The sequence below is a fragment of the Crinia signifera genome, chromosome 3, assembly GCF_055691185.1.
Source record: "Crinia signifera chromosome 3, ASM5569118v1, whole genome shotgun sequence".
Lineage (NCBI taxonomy): Eukaryota > Metazoa > Chordata > Amphibia > Anura > Myobatrachidae > Crinia > Crinia signifera.
Window position 1 is genome coordinate 254,115,149 of NC_139219.1, and position 17,195 is coordinate 254,132,343.

At 40.6% G+C, this 17,195-nt stretch overlaps 1 protein-coding gene across 1 annotated transcript in view; it reads left to right on the forward strand.

The window, feature by feature from the left end:
- Nucleotides 1-888: 888 nt before the first annotated feature.
- The window catches only part of CCNL1 (cyclin L1), a 31,380-nt gene continuing 15,073 nt past the window's right edge, over nucleotides 889-17,195 (forward strand). The window contains exons 1-4 of the mRNA XM_083177885.1: nucleotides 889-1,369; nucleotides 1,503-1,577; nucleotides 3,603-3,712; nucleotides 16,149-16,269. Of these exons, the coding sequence (XP_083034011.1) occupies nucleotides 1,124-1,369; nucleotides 1,503-1,577; nucleotides 3,603-3,712; nucleotides 16,149-16,269 (552 nt within the window). The 5' untranslated portion in view covers nucleotides 889-1,123. The remainder of the gene's footprint in view (nucleotides 1,370-1,502; nucleotides 1,578-3,602; nucleotides 3,713-16,148; nucleotides 16,270-17,195) is intronic.

Genomic DNA, 17,195 nt, shown 5'->3' on the forward strand with positions numbered 1-17,195 from the left:
AAGACCAGGTCCGACCAGGGATTTTGGTGTAAAAGGGGAATTAGAAGGGCTAAAATGAGCAATATCTTTTAAAAAGTAATCTAGTGTGTATGGGGCTTATTTTGCAACACTGAGGAATATTGTTACAAATTACTTGCATTTAACAATTTGAACAGAATCATGTGACTATGAGGAGATTGCCTGGTGTGTGAAGCAGAGTTTCATATTCACTTGCTGTCTACTATGTAAAGGTGGAATTAATCCATTTTATTAAATAAATGTAAAAAAAAAAAAAAAAAAAAAAACACAGAAGTAGGCAGAACATGTCCACCTACTTCTGTGACCTCAGAAGTTGGACAGAAGTTGGCTGGACTAAAAAAAAAAAAAAGTTTGCTGGTTGAAAGAAAAGTTGGTTAGATGTGTGGGGAACTGTTTTAGTTGGACTGTCAATTTGGATGGTTGGTGGTTTGAAGGGTTTTAAAAAAGTTGGTCTGGGGGGTACGGTTACATTTCCATAGTGTAATGATATAGATTTGTGACATTCAATAAAAATTTAAATTTGAAAAAAAAAAAAAAAAGTTGGTCTGATGTGTGGCCAGCATTCAGTGTCCATATCCCACTAGTAGTGACTATGACTAGTGGATGGGGCCTCCAGTGTCACCCAGATTCAATCAGCCAAGGGATAGTGTAATGGTTGAGGCCGAGATGTCAGGCTGCACAGCCCATACCGTGATATTAACAAACCGGCTGGTGCGGGGACACCGAGAGCTGCCGCACTACTATATACATCATACTACAGTGTACATGATGCGTGAGCAGAGTAGGAACACGCGGCACCGGTGTCACCTGATTACTGACATCTGCCACCTATACCACCAGGCCCTGCACGTTACACGCATCAGCAGCATGGCGGGTTGGTGAAAAATGTACGTAGGGGCACACAGTCAACCGGGGGCCGGCTCGGGTAGCATAGCAGTATTATACGAGGAAGAGAAGGGACCGCCAGCCACTCCCCGTGCTGCAGCTGGCGGTGGGCGGGCAGGCACTGGGCGGGCACTGGGGGGAAGCTGCGTGCGTCACTGCCGGCCGGTGCCTGCTTCCTTCCTGCGCGGCGTTGCAGATACGTTTTCCCGTGACAGCAGCAATGGCGGCCTTACCACCGATCTCCGCTCCGCCCGCCCCCTCTCGCCCCGCCGCCAGTGGCATCCTGATCGGGGACCGGTTGTACTCCGAGGTCTCCCTCACTATCGACAACTCCATCGTCCCAGATGAGCGCCTGTCGCCGACCCCCTCCATGCTGGACGGCCTGGACCTACACAACGAGACCGACTTGCGCATCCTGGGCTGCGAGCTCATCCAGTCAGCCGGCATACTGCTGCGGATGCCGCAGGTGAGGAACTGGGGGATCCCAGAGCTATGTGTAGTGGGAGCGTGCCCGTGTAGAGGGAGGGGGCACCCAAAATGGCGGCGGTCTCTGGTGTCACCCTGTAGCCGCCGCCACTCACCAGCTCCTCTCTCCGCAGGTGGCCATGGCGACCGCCCAGGTGCTCTTCCACCGCTTCTTCTACTCCAAGTCCTTCGTCAAGCACAGCTTTGAGGTGAGGGAAGGGATGACGGGCTGCGTGTGTGTCGTAACTGTGTATCTGTGAATAGTGTTATTGCCCCCCCTCTCCCTCCAATATGTGCTGTATATCTGTGCATAGTGGTTCTCTTCCTCTGTGTATAGGGATACCCCCCTGTATATAGTGATCTTCATATTTACCTGACAAACATAACCCCCCCCCCTGCCCCAAATCTGTTTTGCACATCGTATTTTTCATCTGTACCTGACACATGTAAACCTGTGTGCTGTATGTGTCTAATCACTGCATCTGTCCCCTCACATAAGTGTATCCCATTGTAACACAACTTTTGTTTGTTTTTGTTTAACACTTTGCGTGCAATTCAATTGGTTCTTACTGTGGCTGTTACTTTTGTGTATTACTGCTGGAGCAAGTCAATTGTTGCTCTGTTCATGTTGGTAAAGTCATGGGCACACACATTTCAGATTGAAGCTTCCTCAGTCAGGTCACTAGTTTAAATGTGTGTAAAGCTAACTTTTTGGGCACCCATACAGCAATTTTCAGTATGTGCTCATGATGGGTATAGCCCCTTCACTTGGGTAAAACCGTTCTGAACATGATGAGTGCAACCCTAACCATTCCCTTCTCAGCCTAACGGGCATACACACGGAGCAAATTTGTGCTATTTTCTAAGCAATCTTTCTAGATTGCTTACAAAGTAAGCACATATCTCTGTGTGTATGCTCCAAGAGATTAAATATCTCTTGCAAAATCTAGTCCGATTGCCTAGCAAATGACTGCAAATCTCTGTGTACAGAATGAGAGCTACTGATCGCAATCTCTCATTCTGAACCACTACCCAGCATTTTTTTGCCTAAGCAAAATTGCTTAGCACAGATCCCTACGTGTGTATGTGCTCTCCATGGGAACTCTTGACACCAGCAAAATTGCTTAGCACAGATCTCTACATGTGTAATTCCCTTAAATCTACCCGGTAGTGCCTATACCTAGCCCGCCCCGAATACTGTACTTGCCGATTGGGATGCTGGCATTGTGGTCCTTGTCGGGATGCTAGCAATCAGTAGACTGTCAGCATTCTGTTGTGCTGAGCATAGTGTATCACGCATTGTGTAATGCTTATGTATATTTATTACCGTGATCTTCATTTAAGATGGTGGCCACTCTTTTTTTAATGTAAAACTAGTATTGTACAATTTTGACAAGCAATAACAATTGGATGTGGCAGATATTTGCCTGTGATTCATTTGGTGGCATCAGTGTGTTACTAGCAATACTGTTGGGTGTTTTGAGTGCATTTAGTTTAACACAACATTTTTTTTTAGTGGGCTGGGAAAACGAGTAGAGCAATATCGTGTGGGAGAACATTTTCACCCTTTATCAGGTGCCGATAAAGGGGGGTATTCAATCACCATTGATGGCCGCCAGGCCCTATTCAAAGCTGTCATGCTCGTTCTGCTGAGAACGGCCAGGAAGTGACAAACTGCCGTCTGCAGCTCGTTACTTCCTGGCCGCAACTCGTGGCCATGCCCCCTTCTCGTCCCGCTGCAGACGGGACATTGAATCCCGCCTGCGTGTACTGGGTCGAGCTGACCGAGATAGGGTAGTATTTTCTTTAAAATTTTGCGGCTATCTTTTCTGGTGTCCGTGGAAGTTCAGTTAATCACTAAATGTAGTGACACATTTATATAATTTGCTAGCCCTGTGCCTTTTTTAAAAACGACTCTATTTTATCTGTTAAAACATGCAAAAATATTCCTAATAGTTACATACTGAACCCTCACCAATAATTATTTACCCATGAGGTCAAGGCTGGACACAAACAAGAAAGTTCCTAATAACTGTTGCTGGCCAGGTGTTGGTAGTCCTATTTGTGGTTCACTGAGGCTATACATGTCCTCTGGCTGCGTAACAGGAATATATCTCTATATTCGTATATATGACAGTCATTAGATTACAGTAACTAGTCCACATTGGACTACTTATGCCTTTACCTACCACATGTTGAAATCTTGTACTCTCATTAAATTGACTTCTTTTCAGATTGTTGCCATGGCTTGTATCAATCTCGCTTCCAAAATTGAAGAAACTCCCAGACGCATAAGAGATGTGATAAATGTATTTCATCACTTACGTCAGATAAGAGCTAAACGGTATGTTCCTTTGTTATGCAAATATATGATTTGTTTAAAGAAATGCCTTGCAAAACAAGCTTACCTTTTGTTGATCCACTAATATGTATACCTCTATCAGAAATTGGTGAACTTTAACATTTTAATTTCCAGTAGTGAACACTGAGCTATTCCTTCAATGTGCTTATTGATTTGGCCTTGATAGAAATAGTGTATAATATTCTGTTTTATAAAGTTATGTTTCCACATAATTCAGGTATTATTGTGATTCTATTTTCTGTTCAGTTGGCTGTGCAGAATCCTTAACCCACATAAACAGTGCATTGCTGTGTGCTCTTTTTGGTTTAGCTTTTCTGTCTATCTAGAAATAAACATCTATATTCATTGTGATTGTGTTAGAAAAAAATTCAGATGAGCAAAACACTCCACATTATTTCATATGAATGTCTTGCTTCATTTCACAGTATGTTTTCAAATCTGTTTTCAGCACTTAGCTGTGTGAGGGATTACCAGATTTTATTAACTGTACTTAAATTACAAGTCAGGCATGATACAGGTTTGATATTGCAATAGAATTTAGCCATAAGAAAAAAAGGTCTTTATTTAAGCCACATGTCAGTTTACCGTTTCTACATTTTGGAAGGTGTTGTACATTATTTTTCTAGTTTTCAATCTAGTGTTGGGACCCATTTAACTATTAACCATTTCTTTCATAGCGCGAACACATATTCCGCAGCACTTCAGAGCATATTTGAACATTCACACCAGTCCCTGCCCCAGTGGAGCTTACAATCTATATTCTAGGGTTAATTTTGGTGGAAGCCAATTGACCTGCTAGTATATTTTTGGATTGTGGGTGGAAACCAGAGTAAACTCACGCAAACACGGCGAGGATATTCTAACTCCGCACAGTTAGGGCCATGGTGGGAAGAACCCATGACCTCAGCACTGTGAGACAGTAATGCTAACCGTTACACCGTTAATGGCAACTACCTCACTTACTATGCAATTCTCCATTTCATTTCGGGTACTAATTGTGCAATTTGCACTCTCCAAAAAAGCAGCATTGTAATATGCAGTGTACTTATTACATGCAAGTGGGCACCATTAGCATTTACACTAAAATTAAACAAATGTGAAAGTGGGATTAAAAAATACTATTGTTAGAGGGGGTTTACCATTACCTTGGCTTTAAAGGATACATGTTGCATTGCTCACATAATTGCTATATTTCTTTGAGTATCCAAAGTTGCTAGTCACATTCTTTTTGGCTCAATTTGACCTTATTTGCTTGATAATAAAGAATGAGCAAATTTGTGCAGTTTTTCCAATTAAATGTTAGTGTGTACAGCAATTGACTTAACTGCAGTAACACTCTATCAGACATAATTGTCAGTAAATACTGGCCTTTACCTGACATTTAAATGTTGGTCCTAATCTCTGACTCTCCCCTTTCACAAAGAAAAGCAAATTACCGGGTTAAACATTTGTACCCAGTAATTTGCTGTTCAACACGGGTTCTTTTCTTGTGTGAAAGGGTCAAACCCCCCACCCCAAGAAAAGAACCAGTGTTGAACAGCAAGTTACTGGGTAGAAATTTTAACCTGGTAATTTGCATTTCCTTGAGCGAAGGGGGTATGAGATGGATGTAAAATGTGGCCTCGCCCTCAGTTATGCCACTGACCCAATATTGAATAGCTACTGATATTGTTTGAATGATTAACATATATATTAACCTTGTTTTTATGCCACCTTAAAACAACTTCCCTAATATTTGTATGGATCTCTTCAGTGAGACAAAATGATTACCTTTTTTTAATATAGCGCACACATATTCAGCGCTTTACAGAGAATATTTATTTACAATTTCTTATATGGCGCATGACAAATTCTGCAGCACATTACAATAGTATTTGAACATTCACATCGGTCCCTTCAGAGCTTGCAATCTGTTCTACCACATGCACACACATTCATTCTAGGGTTAATTTTGTTGGGAGACAATTGACCTACCAGTATATTTTTGGAGTGGGAGGAAACCCATGCAAGCACAGGGAGAAATATATAAGCCCCACACAGGTAGGGCCATGGTGGGAATCAAACTCATGACCTCAATTAGCAGGCGTAGGGTAAGCTACGCTGTCTGTGTAGTCCAGCGGCTGCCTAGCGTACTTAGCGTAGTGACTCTGCGGCAGCCTGGCTCTGTCCCCAGCATCCATGGCTCAGCGAGCCGACGTGTAACACGTGAAGTAACCCGCGTCTGACTAACTACGCTGGCTGCGGGAACACTACGCTGATTCTGACAGCACCGCTACGCTAACTACGTACCAGGCGCCCGGCAAATACACAAGTACCCGCCCCCCCCCCCCTTTTTTTTTTTTCTGCCAATTCTGTTATGGAAAAAAGAATCCATGGTCTTGCAAAAGTACACGGGTTCAGTGAAACCTGTTATCACACTTGCATCCCCAAATAGCCTGCACTTATCTGGGATTTATTTTGCCTGCCTGAGGTATTGCCTATCCTATTGTCCCCGAAAAGCGCTGGCTTTTTGGGGAAAATAGGATAGCCCCGGTGGTACAATTACCCATGGTAAACGGATGATTGGATACCCCACTTTAACTCTTACACTAATATTACACCACTATTATGTCATTATTGGCACTTGGTTATTATGCTGTGTATTTTGAGGATAAGCTGTATTTGGAACACTTTTATACTGTATTTAATCAATTTAATAAAAAAATGCCTTTCTATTCAGTTTGCTTTACAGTACATGTCGCTACAGTTGCCGAACAAAATCTTATTTATTTAGTGTGTATGTGGCTTTGTCTCTAGCACACTTAATCTATTTTGGTCATTTTGTCCCCATTTGTATGGTCTTTCCAAATACTCGCAGTGAATCAAATTTTTAAACCATTTACATTGGTTATGACATGTAAAGCAAGCAGTAGACAAGAAATAAAATCATGTTGCCTTTTAACTGTTAGACCATTTATTGACTTTACATTTTTTTCCCCTTGCAACCGACTATGCAGCAACCAGCTACATTTACCAATGCCTGGGTGATGTGGAGTGGTACATAGAGATGAAGCTGTCGTCATGGCAACAGTGAGTGAAGTGTCGAAAATCCCCATGGAGAAGCCAGTGCTCCGAGAATAGGTCACTGGAATCGGGGACTCACAGGTTGGCCACTGGTGAACCAATTGGACAGACTCCTGTATCATGTTAAGCTCTTGTCTTTGCTGTCCAAGTTTATTTTAACTGAGAATCATGTGTATATTTCTGTAAGACAAGTGAACACTTAGAAATTGAATTTAAATGTAAAATACACTAGCTTGTTTACACAACACACAATGTTGAGCCTGATGGAAATTTGCTATATACATAATTTTTTTTCATTTATTTTTTTTATTTTTTGATGTTTGTTACTTTCCTTGCGATATTTACATTTACTCTCACAGAAATATCCCCTAGAACAACTATTTATGAACGAAGATAAAATCTTAACTATGCTGTTTTTTTATTGCTCTTTTATTTAGGAATTATTATACTTCCTCTATCTCTTTTAATTAGAAGTTGAGCTGTGACCATAGGCCCCATAGGCATGCAGGCATGCAAGCCTTCTCCTGCCATCACTTAAAAAATCTGTTACAAAAATTCATACCATTTTTTTTTTTTTAAATAGCTTTATTTAGTCAAAGCTTCAGGACACAATTAGATAAGGGAGATAAATACATCACAGATAAGTAGACAGGTTCAATGTATCAAGTCAATAGGTATAAAACTTAAGGTCTATAAACATTTTGCGAATGTAATACATGAAAAAAAAAAGTAATCCTAGGTTCGTTGAGCAGAATTGGTTCCTCATACCAAAGAGTTCTACGAAAACAATGGTAAATAGTTTGCTTGGTAGACGGTGGTAAAATGTCAATGTAACTGTCCCAAGTTTCGAAAAAAAAATGTGTTCGTTTTTCTTTCTGGAGAGAGGCCGCAAGCCAGTCCATATGAAGAGAAAGAACAGCTTATCTCTAAAAACTGTCAGTTGGAGGGGTCTCCTGAATCCAAATTTGCAATATGGTTTCACGAGCGGCAGATGAGATTGCTAACAATTTTTTTAACTGCTTAAGGTACCCTAGTTCCCTCAGGTAAGAGGCCAAAAATAGCCCAATCAGGAGTATATGGAGCATAATTTACTACATTTTCATTAGAAAAATGTTTCTTACCAGTTTTTATTGCACTGCTCAGTAGGAAGAATTGGCAACACTCAGAGGCTTATACACATTGAATATACAATATCCAAAATGCGTGTTTCCGCAAGCATTTTGGATGAAGGATTATTCAGTTTTTCAGAATATTTTTATATTTCAATGAGGTACCTTACGTGTGGGACCCATGTGTGAGCCCAAACTGCATTTATGTTGTATAAAGGCATAGAATACACACTTTTTTTTTTTTTTGTACATGAAACGAAGTTTGTGTACTATCTTGGTCATTGAATTTGAATGCTAATCATTTTCTTGCACATATTTAGTGCCAGTTGCATATCCTGTCCCCAGTAGTGCTTTTAGCAAACAATAACAAAAAAAGTGCATTCCAGAAACTATGGTTTACAGAACAATTTGGATAACTGATATCCGGATAAGATACAAAACCCGTACTTGAAATAAGTGTATTGTGCAACAAGAAGCTGTTTCAAGGCACTACTTTTCAAGATAACAAAGATGAGTTAATCCTGAATTGTTTGCTTGTTGCACAGTACACTTTATTTTAAGCATAAGCCTCTGAGTACCGCCAATTCTTCCATCCATTTTTAGAGGAAGGTACCAGAGCAGCATCTTACATTGCTAGAATGTTGAGCTTGCATTATGTACTAACTATATATAGGTTCTGTGTCTGGCTGACTTTAAAACCAGGTGAAATGCAGGCTTAATCGGCCACAGAGCCTGTATAATCCATGAGCGTCCCGGTTTAAAAAGATAGTATGTTAATCCGGTATAGTGTTAGCTATTTATCTATCACGCACACAGGGTTGGTGATTACATTAATTTTCAGTCACGCTTGTGCAAATTTGGAGGAGAAAACTTTTTTATTCTTGGTAATGTTGAATGTTTACTGTACCTGCTATTCTTTACAAAGGATCATTCCAGTATTTGTTAGACACAGTTATACAGAACAGTATTGTGCAGCACAGTTTAAAAAAGTCTCCATTCTAAGAATACAATGTGGTTCTTTAACGGTAATATAACAGTTAGTAAATATTTCATAAAACATGTTCACCATCTGCTACACCATTGGACTGGAAGTATTGTCATAAGACTACTACAGTTATTACTTTGCTATTTCTCTATGCACTTTACCAAGAACATAGCACCACGGGATTTGATGGTGGGGATAGAAAGTCTTAATTACAGAATCAGACTTCCGCATAAGCTAAATTTGTGTACATATGGAGGCAAGTTCAAAGTGGTGGTGCCCTAGGACAAAACGTGAAATTGGGCATCTTATTTTTGGCAGCCTGGCTTCCGTCATAGTGGTCATAAAGTGAGTGGTATGAAATGTACCTTTCCTACTGAAGAGTTCAGTTTACCTTGGTGTGAAGCTGAGCTTATTTCACATTATACTGTATTTAGAACAATACATACAGCGGTTCAACAGTCATATTGCCTGTGCTTATATCAAGATGTCATTGGCGACACTAGTAAACAACATTAAACACTTGGAAACAAAAAGAGTTGGGCTGAAGCTCTGCCTCTGTGTAGTAATGTAAAAATGAGGAGAGATTGTTTAAAGATAAATAAATGATTTTATTTGTAATATGCAAATATAATGTGCGTGATGGGGGAAGGCTGTTGCCAGTCGTGACTGGTATGTCTCTTGCACTGTTGGAAGAGACATACCAGTCACGACTGGCAACATCCTTCCCCCATCACGCACATTATATTTGCATATTACAAATAAAATCATTTATTTATCTTTAAACAATCTCTCCTCATTTTTACATTACTACACATAGAGGCAGCGCTTCAGCCCAACTCTTTTTGTTTCCATTTATGACCCACAGGGGAAGCGGGTAACCCCTGAGGCTAAGCAGCGCCCAAACCTCAGTAATCCAAGGTGAGCGCAGTATACACCCTAAATAGCATTAAACACTTAGCTACAGCATTAACATGCTTTAAGTTACTTATATTTAAGCATATAAAAGCAGCATGTTTTATCTTATACTAGCGACACCATGAAAATACTTTATTACATTATCATTTTGTCTGCATACTGTGATGGCAATGGAGCTCTGACATCCATTGCCAATATCCTAACTGTGTACCTTGAGTGGGCGATTCTTGTTGATGGAGCGCTTGCTACCACTCAGTCCTCTGTACATATAAACTTGTTTCCTGTATTTCAAAGTTAAGGTTTTTCTTGATTTTGGAGTATGAATCTATTGGTCTACTCTAATCTTGGCATTTTCTCTGTGTGACGATTAGTTTGGTTGGATTTAGCTGCTGTGTGTGGCTAAACCTCACCGCAATGAGCGTAATCAGTGTGAAAAAAAAATTGTATATCGCCCCTTGATCTCTAAAGGTGCCCACACACTATAACGATTTTTTTTGGCCAATTGTCCGATTTTCGATAAATCGGCCGATATATCGTACGATATTTACCGATAATCGGTCGAAAATCGGCCGATATCGGTCCGATGCGTGCTCCCGTGGATCTTTAGCTGAATCTTCTGATCTTACGTGCTGCACAAAAGATCAGAATATTTAACAAAAGATTCATAGGAATGCACACGGGATCTTAAGAAAAATCTTTGGTAAAGATGTGCGCTTGCCTGAAATCTTTGGTCCAGGACGGACCAAAGATTTCAAGGCTAATTTATGCGCACATCTTACGATCGCAGATCTTTCTAGTGTGTGGGCACCTTTAGACTGGAGGTCATTTATGATCAGACAATTGAATACGGCCACTAATCTGGGGAAGTAATTGCCCATTCAGGTTGAAAGAAAATGCAGCAACAAAAGCTAGGGACACCTAGATCAGAAATTCAAATATACATTTTAAGGTGATTGAAAGAACTATGAACCACTTAACTGTGTTTTTAAGTGTTATTTTTACACCACTTTATAATTGTCCATTTCCTTTATAGTGACCAACAAGGAAGGACAAACCTTAACATAGTTTCCTGAGTTACTGTGTATACAGTACACAATCACTGATTGCCTCCTTCATTAATTGAGGAACAAGAGGGGGAAACACTGGGAAAGAACAGAGAAATGGCTAAATGTCATTTTAGTCACTATTTTGAATGGTCCTGTAAATTCTGTCCTCAAATGTATACATATACTTTGGAATACATATTTATTTAATCCTCTATCCCTAAAGAAAGTTTTTAGTGTGCAAACTGAAAAGTTGGAATAACATTTTGGTTAAATATGCACACCCTAATTTGCTCAATAATAACACTTGAAAGACTCACAGTAACTTAAGGCCCATACATACCATAGGCAATCCTTGCCACTGACAATATATTTAATGATATTGGCCATGGGTGTCTGAAATTGAGTGCACGCTGAAAATGTTCAATAAACTATATAGCCAAGTTGACCTGCATGTTCAGCCAAGAGGGGGTTCTTTAACTATGTGCGGCAGCGTGCGGCTGTAACAATATTGAGTGTACAGACAAGAGGCTATAGTAAAGATCGCTCAGCATGGGGCTTATGAGCGGTATCTTTTATAATATCTTCTAGTGCAGGGGAGGGCAATAAGCAGCCCTACAACTGTTGATTAACTACACATTCCAGCATGCCTTGCATCCATTTCAGTTTGGCCAGATAGCAGAGCTATGGCAAGTTATACTGGGATGTGTAGTTAATAAACAGCTGGAGGGCTGCTTATTGCCCACCCCTGCTGTAGTGTGTATGGGCTTTAGATTGTCAGATCTTCTTCAGACTTACTGTCCTTGAGGTGGTAGAGGTATATAAAAATACAAAAAGCAAGAATTAAACTGTTACACCTATACATCCGGTTATCCTTCCTATATACCCATATAATTTTAAAGATCTGAAAAGGCAATAAAAACATGCTTCCGACGGCAATAGTAAGAATCAAATGTACAATATAAAAGCAATAGTGCTCATCTGTCCAATAACTGGAATTGCATCACTGTCCCAACATGTTTAGTCAGTGTCTGTCTTCAACCAGCCACCTTTCACTTTAAGGGGGTAGAAAATGTGGCTGGTATGCAGCCATAATGTAATTAGTCAGTAGCATCTGGCTGACCATATATTTGTGTATAGATCTGGTTCTTTCAGCTGTCTAGTCCACATAAGGCACCTTTTAGGCTTTGCTATTGGTGTATTAAGTAAGACCCAGGATTTGCCAGCCACACCATTGTGTTTTTATGTAAACTTACTGTATGACATTAAAAGATCAGTTTTGGGCATCTTAATTGGTGTTTTATGGCTCTATAACCACCATACGCTTGGCCTAGTTACTGTATATTTTTAAGCTCCGTACACATGGGGCAACCAGTGCCCCATGTTAAGTGAGCTGAGCGATCTGTGCGGAGCAGTGTTTTGCCTATGCTTATAGGCAAAACACTGCAATCTAAACGGGATACACAGTGAATGCACTCTCTGTCTCCTGTGGGCGAGCATCGCTATAGGGTTATACACATGGAGCAATCTGGTCAGATCACTTAGAAATAGGGCTTAAATGGCCCCCTGTGTAAGCCCCTTTAGGGTTGTAAACTTTTGGCCAAAATATTCTTGAGCAGCATAACATTCCAACTTGTTTCCCTAGTATTAATGAGTATGTATAACTGCATTGTCTGCTAAACATACTCAATACATGAACTTTTAACCAGTTGGACGTTTTATTCAATAGTAAAGCATGAGCAAATTAATTGTGCTCATTGTATTTGCTACAGGAATATGCTTCTGTTTGCCAAAATAGTAAGAGTTTAGCACTAGTTATTGCTACATCATAATCTGTTAATAAATTGTATAAAATAGTTTGGTCTTCGAGATGTTTTTTTGGGGGGGATTTTTTATTAGTGTGGGGAGTGGACTGCTTTAAGCTGTAATTTAGAAGGGCATGAAGTTCATCCATTACTATATATACACGTCAATCCCTAACCCACATCCTCTTACAGCACACTGATAGGGTGTCATGGGTCTGTCAAATTGTTATATATAGATTGAGAGACGCTGTAGCCAATACCAGCTCTCAGACCATGATTTCAGTCATAGTTGTATGGATGTAATTTAAGAGTTGGTTGTCGTGGTAAACATGGGTGTTATGACAACTGAGAGGGTTGGAGACCATAATAATTAGCAAATGGGTAGTGAACATGTACAATTAAATTGTCTGAGTCAGACAGGAGTTGTCCCAGCAAAGCTGCAAACATTGGCAGATTTGTATTTCATTCAGCAGCCAGTTATAAGTAGTTAATGGAACATTATCCCCCTCTTCCCCAGCCAGTCATCCTTTTCTGAACCTTTGTGTTCAGTGGATGCATGCGCATACCCTTTCACATTCAGGAAAATGTGACCGCAGTCTGGCAGCAGTGGGGGGTGTGGTTGGTCGTGGTGGCTGCATGATCACATGCAGCCGCTGCAATCCAAAACATAGCAGCCGTGTGTTTTCCTTTGCAACTATGCTGCTGCAAGGACAGGGGGGTAGCCTTAAGATGCGAGTGCTTCCCTGTACAAAACTGTAACTCTCCCATCGCTGCAGAGAGACCTAGCATGCGGGGTGGCTTCACCTGTATGATCGTGTGAAGAGTTGTAGTTTTGAGCTAACTGTTTGCATATAAAACAATATAACACTGTTTGTGAAGATTGTGTTAGCCTTTTAAAAAAAAATAAAAAATTCAGTTACTATGATGGGTGGGTGGGTAACCAGTTAGCCACGATCATTCCGTGGGCCCTTGTTTTTGTATTATAGTGGCTAATTGGAGACCCCACCATTAGATAACTTATGTCATCCACATGGTGTGGGGGCTGTATCAAAGTACTAGAGCCAAACATTTTGCTGTTCTATAAATCCTATTTGCATTGTTTCAGTAGAAGCTGTCTGTGTGCTGACACTAACTCTGGGTCTAGAATCCCCACAGCATATGTGGAGATTATTTTCTGAGAAATCTAGATATAGCGTCTTTAAGCCTTATTTTTTTTAAAATATGAACTCCATTTTTATAAGTCACAACATATAGAATATTTTCAAATAATTAAAGTGACATGCTCATTGTTCCTGTCGTTAGAGGACTTTCATGTGTCTTTATTCCCTTCTGCTTAGTCGATCGTCCTCTGTTGCAATCTTGACTCAGAATTGCCTTCCTTGGGAAGTGGCGAGCCTTCTGACATATGTAATTAGTGTTCATTCTAGCACCCGCCAACTTTGAAAACCCATGCAGTTCCTCTTCCCTGCCTGGGGTGTCACTGCCTGCTGTGGTGCTTCTAGCAGGCAGTGGTGGGTGCTAGAATGAACACTATGTAATTTGTAAATGGCATTATACTATACATTAGTCTCAAAGGTAGTTCAGGTCTTTCCTTGAAATCGGGGCATTATTTGATATTCTAAATTAATATATAAATTACCCACTGTTTTCACTGACTACATAAAGACTGATTCACTTTTCAGACATTTACAGGTCCAGATGTACTAAGCTTCAAAAGTGATAAAATGGAGAGTGATAAACAGCCAGCCAATCAGCTCCTACCTGCCATGTTACAGGCTGGGTTTGAAAAATGTCAGGCAGGAGCTGATTGGCTGGCTGTTTATCACTCCATTTTATCACTTTTAAAGCTTAGTGCATCTGGCCCACACCTCTTTAGATTTTACTAATGGTTTCATGTTTTGCAAATTCAACTGATCTGTACTTAATGCATGAAAATGGGCTAAATTGTGCAGGAACCAAACTTTTAAATGAATTTTCCATATCTTATTTTCAATGTGCTGCATGGGGTTTATGCAGTGCTCTCTCCAAGATCCACTTCACAGGCTCTCTACCTGGCTCTTTGTTTTTTACATGCTACCTAGTTGTATCCTGCTCCAGGGGACGGACTGACGAGTCAGTAGCATACAGCTACTGTGACAGGCAGAGTAACAGTTTCCTCCTCGGTCTTAAACCAGTTTGGATGCTGGAAACTATCCACCACTATCTGTGTCCAGCCAGCAAGTCGACAGTATATGCAAGTCTTTAAATAGTGTACCTTTTTGTTGTGACACATTACACTGACCCCTCCGGGTATTTCTTAATGTCCTGTGATTGGTCACCTTTTCTAGAGAAAGCAATGCTTTTGATAGATTACGTACAATAAATAGAAGTTAAAATATCATTACTCTAGAGATTTGATTTGGTACCTTTTTATTGGGAGGCCTAACAGGGAGAGAATAGAGGTCTGCCATCAATGAGCATATTCAATGTATTGTCAAGCATACAGTATATTGTTAGTTGCTGATTCCATCCAGCAGCCATGATATAAGGCGCACTGATGGCTTAGGTTGTGCTAGGGGTTGACCATGAGGAATTTGACTTGCCAATCATTGCAAGTTTCTCACTTGAGCCTAGAACTAGCCATATTAAGCATACACACTACAATATTGCTAAACACTGAATATATCGCATTAATTGTTGCTCCTTACTAGGAACTGGCATAAAGGTGACAGCAAATGGGTTAACTTCCACATCAATTGTCAGATTTGCTGTGCACAATAGGCACCAAATTGTTAGCGGTATCACTAGGTTTGATATGAAGACTATGAAACCTGATGACCTTGTATGCAGCACCAGGAGTACGCATATAGAGCATACACACTAACTTTATATAGTCGCTATGTCTGTCTGATCCGCCTGAACGGATGGAATTGCTCAGAATGTACTCTGCTTTAATTTGCCTGGCCTGTTATGTCCCTGCAACATTGCGGTTTGTTTATTTATAGTTTCTTCTATAGCGCAGCATATTCCGTTGCACTTTACAGTAGGAGACAGTGATACAACAAACTGGGTTTTTGCAGACAGTCAAAGGTTTCAATGAAGAGGTATTTTTTTTACAATAACTAAAATGTGCTTTAGAACAGTAAGGCACACTTCCTTTTTAGTTTATGCATACCCGAACTTCGTTACAGCCTGGTTTTTTTTTTTGTTTTTTTTTTAAAAACAAAAATGATTTGATAAGACAGGACCTTATAAGAAAATCTATTCTTCTGATTTCCATTAGTCTTTGTACACTGTTGATTAGCTTTCCTTTCAGTTGCGTTTATAATAGCACATAACACTGTCGGCCAACAATCACTTAAATTAAACTTGGACAGCATAAGGTGATGGTTTGACATGTCTGCAGGAAGCGAACATTTAGTTTTGTTGCAGTCTAGTCGGTTGGAAAGAGGAAAAAAAATAAACCACGCTGCATTATTCTTTTTCAAAGCCGTATTGATTTTATTTCCCACAAATTAGGAATCCAAGCCCACTGATACTTGATCAAAGCTACATAAACACCAAAAATCAAATAATCAAGGCAGAACGAAGAATCTTGAAGGAGTTGGGATTTTGTGTTCATGTGAAACATCCACACAAGGTGAGCGGGTTAGTTGTCTTATAGATGGTAGCAATGGTAGATGGAACAGAAATCTTAAACTTGGCATAATTGCGCCGTGGGGATATACATGATTTAATAAACTGTCATCCCTTTTTATGGGTATTAATCCATTTACTATTAGATATTATGTGTCACCGGTTGTATTTTTAAACAAAATTGATGGTTCTCCAATGAATATTACTTTCCGATATTAGAATCTATTCTCCCCCCCCCCCCTCCCAGATGTGCATAAATATTGCAACGTTGTTTTATGTACTGTTTAGTCTTAAAAAAGCTTCAGTATTTTAAAAAGATTTTTGCAGCTTTCTTTCCCAACTTAATTTACATTTCTCTTTCAATGGTCCTGGTGACACAGCTCAACACTGGGATGTAGGAGGGTCCGAAGGAGCCAGGCACCTATCCTAAAGCTTTAGAGGGTAGGCTCCTCCCCTACTGCATCCCTGGACTCTTCAGTTCGTGTTAGGTGCCCACTGGAGTGGGTGCTATTCTAAAGGGCTGCAGGAGCAGCCGAAGAATTAGAGTAGTTAGGGGATTTTTATTATTTTATTAACTATTACCCTAGCTAGGTAGGCACAGTGTGAGGATTTTCATAGTGAATCCTCACACTGCTAGCGCAGCAGGAGCTGACAGAAGCGCGTCCTGTCAGCTCTCTGTGCACAGGGTAGACTCTGTCTGGTCTTCCTGTGCTGCGCTTACAGCCTCTATTAAGAGGCTGCCTGGGCTCCGGAGTAGCCTGAAACCGGCTCCACGTTTAGGTGGGGATCATGGGGGACAGGCGCTCCGTGATGGCGGCGGCCATTTTATGCGGAGCTTACACGCTGAGCTCCTGACTGAGAGGACAGCAGCGCTGTGACAGGCATGTTCCAAGTGGTCCCCATTTGAGGGGGAGATACTGGAACAAGGAA